Source organism: Magnolia sinica, chromosome 5, assembly GCF_029962835.1.
Source record: "Magnolia sinica isolate HGM2019 chromosome 5, MsV1, whole genome shotgun sequence".
In the NCBI taxonomy this organism is placed as follows: domain Eukaryota; kingdom Viridiplantae; phylum Streptophyta; class Magnoliopsida; order Magnoliales; family Magnoliaceae; genus Magnolia; species Magnolia sinica.
This window is the reverse complement of record NC_080577.1, coordinates 5,740,434-5,750,836: the sequence shown is the minus strand read 5'-3', so window position 1 is coordinate 5,750,836 and position 10,403 is coordinate 5,740,434. Positions and strand designations below refer to the sequence as shown.

Here is a 10,403-nt window from a genome sequence, read left to right as displayed (position 1 = left end):
CTGTTAGTACACCAACTGAAGTGGGTTTGAAGCTCATCAAAGATCCTAAAAAAAGGAGGGTTGATAACACTCTTTACAAGCAAATTGTGGGAAGCTTGATGTATTTGACTGTAACAAGACCTGATATAATGTAAGTTGTAAGTCTTATTAGTAGATATATGGAAAACCCAAGAGAGATGCATCTTTTAGCTGCAAAGAGTACTTGCAAGGTACTACTAATTTTGGGCCGCTCTACAAGAAGGGAGAAAATTCAAATTTGATGGGATTTACTGATAGTGATTATGCTGAAGATCAAGATGATAGAAAAAGCACTTTGAGGTACGCTTTTATGCTGGGTTCAAGAGTTGTCTCATGGTCTTCAAAGAAATAACCAATTGTCACTTTATCAACAACCGAAGCCAAATTTGTAGTTGCAACTTCATTTGCATGTCAAGCTATTTGGCAAGGAGAATTCTTGAAGAACTTCAGTTCAAGCAACAAGGAGCCACTTCAATTTATTGTGACAACAGTTCAGCAATTAAACTTTCCAAAAATCCTATTTTGCACGAAAGAAGCAAGCATATAGATGTAAAGTATCGCTTCTAAAGGGATCTCACGAAAGATGAAGTGATTAATCTTATCTTCTACAGAAGTGAAGACCAAATCGCTGACATATTCACCAAACCTCTCAAAATGCCTTTGTTTCAAAAGCTAAGGGAGTTGCTCGGGGTCTACACTTTGGAAGGTTCAGGTTGAAGTTCGCAGTTGATATTCTTTAAACTGAACGTTGTCAAACATTCAGTTTAAGAGAGGGAATGTTGGAAATAATTTATTTACTCAAGTATTTGAGTTTTTTAGTTGTCCAGGTCAATAGGATATTTTCAATTAGTGGTTTTATGGTTATTATACATGTCCAGTTTTTATAATTATGGTCTTTTGTTTTACCTAGTCTATAGGATAGTTTGTTTTACACGATGTGTGTAGTGTCGAGTTTGGGGCTATTAGTTTGGATCTATTCATTAGTGTACTACCCATTTAAAGGCTATTGGTTAATGAATGGAATCATGTAGATAAATCAATATTTCCTCTTCCTTATTTTACTTTTGTTCAGTGTTGTTTTCGTTCAAGCGTATTATTTTTATTTGAAACAAGTAGAGGCCTCAAAAGCAGATGAACTTGCATGGGCATGGAAATGAGAACAAGAAAAAGATCACCAAAGGGGATTACAAATTTACAAGTTCGTTTTTTTCATTGTACCATATATGCCATGAACACAAACATCTTCATCAGATGATTATTTAAAAAACACCAGAGACGTAAACTAAAAAAACGTCAATCCATACAGCAGCAGAGTTTAGAAACGTGGATTCAACCTGTCCAGCAGAGAGTTGAAGTCCACTGGCTGACCACTCTCCTCCATCCTGTGGATTACATTTGCAACCTGATCCCTCTGATAACCCATGCTTGCAGCTTTCTCGATCATCTCGGCGTATGGGTGGTTACGCATCATCTGTGAGTTTGGATGGCGGGCTCCAACACCAGCGGGAGGCGGCTGCTGATTCTGGAGAGCAGAGACATGGGTTGGGGGATAGCTACCCTGCTGGAAGTGCGGTTGATGAGAAGACCTGCTGTCAGTGTCATACATCATATACCCATGCATGGAAGGCTGAGGGGGGTGGGGTCCACTTCCTGGGTAGCCACCGTCACCCACAGGTGCTCCAAAAGAGCTTTGGTTGGACTGAGGCAGCGGCTGACGCTGTATATTATGGGGTGGAAGTGGGGGCTGCTGTTGTGGCAGTGGGGGCTGCTGTTGCGTTGTTCTACCAGGCCCACCATAACCATAAACTGCAGATTCTGGGCGGTTCGGAGCAACACCAGAGAATGGAACTTGCATGGGCATACTGCTTGGATATGCCTCGGGCGATGGATTTGTTGGTTGATGTGAGTAGGCAGGGTACACAGGTGGCGTCTGGGGTCGGATTTGAATTTGTGTAGATGGTGGCTGTGGTTGGGTCTGTTGTGGGAACTGCTGAGGTGACTGCTGAGGCCATTGCTGCTGATAAGGTGGAAACTGTGGTGTTTGGGCCGGATTGACATGAGGCTGAGGTGGCGAAGCCTGCCTAGACAGGTCCTGCATTTGGGGCCTTTGCGGGGCATACTGGAGTCCGGCTTGCAAGTGTTGATCCATCTGGGGTGGTTGATTTGGCAATTGGTTCTGCTGGGAGTAGTACGTGTTTGGATGGCTCTGAACATGCAGAGGCTGCTGTGTTGGTAGAGACGAGAGCGGTGGCTGCTGTACCGGTAGAGACGAGAGGGGTGGCTGCTGAACTGGTACTTCTTTATAGGGCTGATTAGCTGGAAGTGAGGTTGGTATGGCTGTTTGGTGAGGCAAAGCAAGAGCTAACTGCTGGTTCTGTGTTTCAGGTGCGTTGTCATGCTTATTTGACTCAGTTGTGGATGATGCAACTCCATCTTCCTTGTGATGTGTGGATTCTTTCTGTGCAAGCTGAAGCTTGGCCAGTTCCTGCTGAGCATCAGCAAGCTCTTGCTTGTCTCTCAGAATTTGTACAGATCTGCGGACCTGGAGCAAACACACAAGATGAGAGAGAGAGAGAGAGAGAGAGAGAGAGAGAGAGAGAGAGAGATTGTGTATTAATGTTAGTTTTCACAAAAGAAACACATGGGTGGGTGTAAAGATGACAGGTCATCCACTTTCTCATGTAATTAGGCTAAGCTAGTTCTTGGTAGTACACTTAATAGTAGCCAACAACAGCTTTAAAGCAGTCATCTACAGTGATGTTTATCAGAGTTGTCAGCGGAACAGGGCTGGGTTAAGGAAAATAAAAACCCTACAAGTTTAAATCCAGAGGCCCAAACTAATCCAGTCCCCACAATTTTAAGGCCTGTTTGGATTGAAGGAAAAAAGAAACAGAAAAAAAAAAAAGAAGAGGAAATAGTGGGAAAGTAAATATTTTTTCAAATCTGTTTCTTGGGAAAAGAAAAAAGAAAAAAATTTCATGAAAAGTTTTACTTGAAGATGAAGGTGACACGTGTGCGTTGAAGATGGATTATGTTATGTGTCACATTGTCACATGTGGGACATTGGCACTGCTTGAAGATGGATGGCGGCACATGTTGCACATGTGGACAGCTTAAAGATGGATGGTAGTGGCACAATAGCAAATGTGGGACATTGGCACATATGAGGTGCTTGATGATGAAGGTAGCACATGTGGCACATTCCCACATGTATGGTACTTTAAGACGGATGGTGGCACATGTGGCACATCTTGGCCACCTGAAGATGGACTTTTGCACATGTGGGACACTTGAAGATGGTCGGTGGGAAAAAAAAAAGATGGTTGGTGGGACATGTTGTACATTGGCACGTGTGGCATGCTTAAAGATGGACTAGCCATGTAGCATATGTGCACATGTGGATCCTTTGAAGATGAGGTGTACCATTGCACATGGCACATTGACATCCAGGGCGTTGAAAGATGGGCAGTGAGTCAGTAACACAAGTTGCACATTGATAAATGTATGGCGCTTTAAGATAGATGGTGGCACATTGGCACATATGGGGTACTTGAAGATGGACGGTTGCACATGTGACGCACTTAGAAGATGGGCAGTAGCTCATGTGACCATCATGTGGGCACTTTGTAAAGAGAGCATTTCTGCCATTTCCCCTCAATTTATTGGAAATGAGGTTTCCTAAGCATGGGCAAGGAAATGAAGAAGGGGCATTTTTCAGGAAATGAGAGGAAAACGGATAAACATTTCCACAAAATTTACAAAAACAAATAATGGAAATGCTATTTTCATGGAGACAATGTTTTCTGAATTTATGTTTCAATGAATCCAAACAGGCCTTATCATCGTTAACAAAAACTTTACACTAACGGACTCGCAAAAGAAGATGCATTTTTTTGAAAAGCAGAATGCCCACTCTAGCTAAGGAATGAACCTCTAAATTTCCTTCAAAAGAGATGAGGAGAGAAGAACAAAAATCATCAATCTCTTCCAATCAGTTTGTAAGCCTCGAGGAAACCAAAAGACAGTACACCAGATCACAATCGTGAAATCCCCTTCAACCACCACCGGAGAAATGGAGAATTTGGGACTCCTTAACACCTACTCGCAATGACCAAACCTCCGCTTTACTAGAATTTACTTCCCCCGCCAACCCTGAGTAGACTTTGCAGACTTCGGCCTGACCATCCTACAATGAAACTTACCCACAACGGCCACATATTACATGAGGAACTACCATCAGATTACCTAAGGAGCTACCATTTAGCAGACCATCCAGCCATAGCTTTCAAGCAACTATCTTGGGATTGCAACAACCCACCATTAATAGCTTCCAACCATCTAATTCCCACAAAATTTTCACAATCAACACCTATGAAATTATTCTCCAATTTACTCTTTTGTAACTAGCTTCTCTCCTAGTGCTGAAAGATCAGTTATTGCATTCTATCCAAATGGACAAAATAACTTCTACAAAAGTATGGTTCCATAAATATTTACCGTCAAGTTTTGATATCCAATTCTCCAAATCACCATCAACCATCTATAGACTTGGGCACAATTATGCCACCCTAACGAACTGACAAAGATACCAACTTGCAACAAGATCTCTCAGTCTTACAAACAAACTCGGAAGGTAGAAGCTAATACAACTCACACTCAGAAGGTAGAAGCTAATACAACTCACAAACTCAGAAGCTATAACAACTCACTTTTAGACTTAGAAAGAAAACCATTATAACTCACCCAAACCCTCAACTAAGCTTGCTTCAAATGAATGAGGAGCTTCGAATTTATAGCCAAAAGGCAGACTTGAAAGAGCTTTGAATCATGGACTTAATATCGATTGACGTTCAGAAGCATTGAGACTTTGGCCTTGAATACAAAAATGTCGACATTCGCTCTAGTAAATTTGTCCTCTTTTGCTACAGTATCAATCGTGCTTCTGCTCTAGTGAAATGCCGACATTCGCTCTAGTAAAACTTCACTAAGAACTCCCAGAGGCAAATACTTATTAGCCTCCCCTCCATTGCATGGGAGCAGCAACGAAGGGATGCAGATCTAGTGGAAAAGACAAATCTGGTGGAGGAACAATGAATGTTTGAGATCAAATCTGCTGGAAGAACAATGGATGGAATGAGGAAGATAGACGGTCAAGATCAGGGCCAAATCATGGCTTTGATACCATGTTATTTTACAAAAGACTACATAGTGGAAACTGTCTATCTATTATGCTACAAAGCCGCAGAGTATGTCGATCATCTGTTCATCTATTGCTCATTCTTCGGAATTGTTTGGCCTAGCATTCTTAGAAGCTCAGGTCTCTCATGGGTTATGCCAGGCTCAATCGATGGTCTTTTTGGCATGCTGAAGGGGGTGGGCAAGTCGAGATGGAGAGCTGCGCCACTTGCTGTTTTATGGTTCATCTAGAGTGAAAGAAACAACAGTTGCTTTGAGAATGATAGGAGCTCTGCTTTGGGAATTCTAAATCGGGCTCTTTTGTATCTGAGGGATTGGGTTCCCTAGTTGTGGTTTCTGGCCAATTGTTTTGGCTTTCTCTTTCTGTCGTAGGCTTTTTAGGTTTTTTTTTTCTCTTTTTTGTTTTAGTTTTAGTTTAGTTTGTCTTCTTCTCTCTCTCTCTCTCTCTCTCTCTCTCTCTCTCTCTCTCTCTCTCTTTTTTTCCTTTTCTTTTCTTTGCCCTTTGTTTTTCTTGTTCTTTGGCCTTAATAGTATTCATCATCTTCCAATAAAAAAAGGAGTTGGGAGAATTGTAAAGATCTATAGAACTTAACAGGTATACATGAATTCACCAACATAGCTATCTATAGTGTGTATGTGTACAGTTGTACATACGTATCTTATACTCTAACAGGATGAAAACACTCTCACCATCGCAAGGAGCTTGACCAAACTGTTTGTCTCGCGAGTTCCAACCCAGCTTCCACACTTTGGCCAGCTTGCACAACTTTCACCCAATTCTGCCAACTGATCTCTCTCTCTCTCTCTCTCTCTCTAGAAACAGGAAGTCACTTTGGAGAATTACCAATCCGCCTCCAACACTCAGGCCCTACCTAAGGATCAGCCAGGTAGCCATGGCCAATTACACTTGACTACGGAGGTAAACTTCATGTCTATCTGTTGTACCAAAAAAATATGCTTAATAGTGGCCATTGGACAAGGCACATACTTGTGTCATCAAGTGAAGTTGCTAGTCGATCTGATGTCCGAAAAAGGAAAAGGAAAGAAAAAGAAAGAAAAGAAAAACCAATGCTCAAGCTCACACTGAATTACTTAAGAAAAGCGATAACCCATCAGTAAGTTGTCAGTTACTAAAGTTTGTTTATCAGCCTGTCAGTTACTAAGCTAGCACGGAAAAAAGTGAGAATCATAAAAATTGATTAAAACACGCAAATAAATTACTAGACAAAGGGTGCTTTGGAATGATTAACACAATTGGCAATTGGCAAGAAAACAGCATCCATTCTATCTCAGCATATAAATTTACAAAGGGACTGGCAACCATAAAAAGATTTCATTTGGCAAAAGAAAACTAACATGGTAATCCAAGACAGATGCACAGTCAATTATCAGTCAATTGTCTGAAATGGCATCAAGATGTCAATCATTATCAGTGTCTTAAGATTAAAAAATCTCAGACAGTTCTACAAGAAGGTTAAGAGTCAAAATATATTTCCAGAAAATAAACAAGCAAAGAAGTACAAAACCCAAAAAGTGGCTGTTATGTACATAAGCTTCAACTCCACTCATTATAAAATGAAACAAAACATAATGTACTAAGTAAAAATAAATTGAAATGGAAAAGAAACGGTGAAACAATTATCTCTGGGTAGTATGCACATCTTCTTTGAAGGTTTTTCTTCACTGTCTATACCAAGCGTATAAATCAATTGTAGCAATGATAATGCATAGGAAAATCAGAAAAATGCATTGGGAGAGATTGATCCTTTAAAATCAAAGGACAATAGACTTAGTCACTTAAATCATCTAACTGTATATCTCACAGAAGCACATGCAGGACACATGTTTATAAAGTGACACATGGGTCCTTACTCATGCCTCGGTGGTAGACTCACAAGAGTTTCAACACGAGGTCATGGGTTCGAGTACCGATTGTGGTGAAATCCCACTGTGGTGTGAGTGCATCTGTAAAACCCTGCCAACATGAGTCTATGCAAATCTGCATGCATGAGTAGGGAGTGGAAAACATGAATGTAAAAAGCCTTATTTAAATACCGTGCCACGTAAGATGGGAGAACAAATCATCCCATGAGAATAAAAGCAATGAATGAGGAAAATATGAGACAAATGAAATAAACTCACTTCTTGAAGATGCTTCTCAAGAGACCTCAGCTTCAGATCTGCTTCACCGTGATCGCGAATTAAATCAGCACGAAATTCCCCAATTGATCGTTCAAGATTGTAGCAATATAATTCCAGCTGTGACAGACGTCCACTGATTCCCTCAAGGTACCGGAGAAGATTGTCAGCATACTTCTTCATGGTTTTTTCAACGGTAGAGAGAACATCCTGGTGGAAACCTTCTTCTTGTTGATTATAGACATTTACCGATGATCTCCCCATCCTGCTTTCACGGAAATCCTGCACAATCATCAAGGATAAGAGTTCAACAATAGGTTTTTTTTTTTTTTTCGACGACACAGGGTGTCACCACCCCCTTTTTTAGGCAAGACAGAGTTCAACAATAGTTACTCCCAGGACAATGCAAATCCTTGAGAATCGCGGAGCTTTAGTTCTTCAAGAAACCACCCACATTATGTGAAGTTTAATATGATAATCGTAATCAGATTTCATAGAAAGGAGAAAACCTCAGTAGGATAAAATACAATAAAACCATTATAAGTTGGAGACTATTGTCAGTAGGAATTTTCTTGGAAACTTCCCACTTCACATGCTTTAAACCTGAGTGCGCTACCCCTCAGTGTAGTACTGTATCCCCTCCACATGAAATTGCAGCAGCAGAACATTCAAAATTGCTTGCTTGAATCAGCAAGAACAATAAATGTAACTTGGAAAAAAAAAGAAGAAAAAAAAGGGAATCTGAAACCTGAATATGACAGGCTGTAAAAAGATGGGATTGTGGTTTTCTTTCTTATTTTGTCTTTCATGGTCTCTGGTCAATATCGTGCGCAATGAACTCCACGAGCCCTGGAAAAAAGAATGAAAGACAGGAAGGAATTATATGGCCAACGAGCTTTATCTCCGCAGAGTTTAAAGGCCAAAACCGCCCTGCAGCATCCACTTGAAAAGGAAGATCCAAGTTTGAACCACCTGCTCTCTGTGTTTCTACATCATGCATTCTGGGAGTGCACACACCATTTCATGCAGGCAATTTCTAATTATCTGCAGCCAACTTCCCTGTCCTACTAATCAAATCATGGTAGCTATTTCCCATTTTCTAGACATGAATTCTCCTCTCCCTCCTAATCAAAACCTTGAACTTTTCTGTTAAATAACACAAAGCCAACCAAAAAATGAAAGCTGGTTCACACATAAAGAGTGGCTTAACTCCTATGATAGTTCACCTTTTAAAATGGTGATGGCTCATCCACTGCAGACATGGTGAAGTTGTTCGGAAATTCACACCAACCAAATCTCTAAACTGATCGTGTATGGAGCATAACCCAAAAGTCACACCAAGCAGATGATAATAACCAACTGTTTTAGCCCGTTGAATTTGGACAAACCCATCAGTTGGATTGTTAGGGTTGTTCAATTAGTGTGATTTTGGAGTAAAGTTACATCCATAATGTGCCCCATAATTTGGATGACCTGGATAGTCAGGCATGTGTGCCACATGTAAGCAGGATGAGTCACCACCGTTTGAAAATGGTGATGAACTGCAGCTGGAGTCTCAACCCCTACTTTAAAATCTTTGTTTTTATATTTTTCATAATTGGCAAAATCCTTCAAGAATCTCACCAAAGGCCTCCCATAGCAAGTTTAGCAACTCATTCTCTGTCCTTCCCGAACAGCAAGAAATGACAACAATTTTTATTTTTATTTTATTTTTATTTTTATTTTTTTTGTTTCAAGCAGGTACGAGCAATTTAATTGAGGTGGAGACTCAGGTCAAAGATGGATCAAGAACTTCCAAATTATCATTTTTTTGGCCTCTAAGGGTGCATAACAAATTATCAAATCAGACTACAGTCGCTGGTAAAAATTTGAAATAATCAAATTGCTATTTCCTTTAACAGCACTCGAATTAACAACATGGACTCCAAAAATAGCAATTACATATTTACATTACCTTTAAGTTGGACTTCAAAGGAACATAACTGCAATATGAGGGCAGCTTCCACATTACAAATATGAGAATTGATAGCTTACAGCCAGTTGCATGTGAATGCTGACATGTCACTTAAGTAGGACATCCAAGGCATGTAAATGGACGGCACCATGAAGATTACCTGACACAAAAGTCAGGCTAGTCCACTCATCATGTAGGCCACACCTTCAAAATCAATGGATGGGTGATGGTCTTATTCAATGTACAGGTCTGGCCCACCTAATGAGTCGATTGGCTTGATTCCCAGGACAGGTGATGTTCAGTGAGTTTTTTTCTTTTTTCCCTTTTTTATTCTTTTTCCATTTCCTATTGATTAGTCAGAGCATTCACAATCAACTCACTTGTGGATCCAAACAGAGCCTAATTCCCGAAAGGGATTAATAGCATAGTCAATGGGGCATCATCCCAAGATTACTAGCTGTGAAGATTATTCTTCCTAGATAATGATATTCAGGAACTAGCATCTACAATGAAAATCTCATTTTTGTCATGGAAATTGAAATTCGAAGAATATTCCTGCAAGATCGTTGGCTCTCCATGGGATAATTCCAATTCGACTAGATAGTGCATCCCAACAGACCCTTAAAATGGATATAACAATCCATGGACATACCTTCCCAGAATTGCTGCCAATTGCAGAATCCGATCGCTTTCCGTTAGAAGCTTCTTGATTTGGAAAATCTTCGTACGAGCAGAGGACATCATCGGAACCGAAATCGAAGCCTTTCGAGCCGGAGGCAGATCGGCCAGACGATCCGGAGGCCATAGACGAATTAGGACAAGACGATCCTTCGATCAAGAAGAAAAATGGAATAGAGATTTGGAAAGGGGATAAAGAAAAAAAACTAGGGCTTTTTTTTCGTATGCTACTTCTATGGGTAGGAAAGAGACGAAGACAGATGACTGATGAGGCGAAATGAAAATGCTTTAGCTTGGGGAGCGGGTCACGGAAAAGGGTATTTATAGGCTGGCAATGGATTGGGCTTATATGGACCTGGGCTGGGCTCTCTACGACTATGGTTTCGGCCCGTTTGACTCTACCCATTGGATAAGCACT

General features: G+C 40.7%; 1 protein-coding gene across 2 annotated transcripts; it reads right to left on the bottom strand.

Moving 5' to 3' along the window:
* Positions 1-1,189: 1,189 nt before the first annotated feature.
* Positions 1,190-10,282, bottom strand: LOC131245246 (uncharacterized). 2 transcript variants are annotated; one of them, XM_058244568.1, is made up of 4 exons: positions 9,960-10,087; positions 8,102-8,202; positions 7,357-7,635; positions 1,190-2,560 (listed from the first exon to the last, which is right to left on the bottom strand). In XM_058244568.1, the coding sequence occupies exons 3-4, from the start codon at positions 7,615-7,617 to the stop codon at positions 1,334-1,336; spliced, it is 1,488 nt and encodes a 495-aa protein (XP_058100551.1). In that variant the 5' UTR covers positions 7,618-7,635; positions 8,102-8,202; positions 9,960-10,087; the 3' UTR covers positions 1,190-1,333. The 2 variants fall into 2 exon arrangements, with proteins under 2 accessions (XP_058100551.1, XP_058100550.1); XM_058244567.1 differs by lacking the exon at positions 8,102-8,202 and having other exon boundaries at positions 9,960-10,282.
* Between the last annotated feature and the right edge of the window lie 121 nt (positions 10,283-10,403).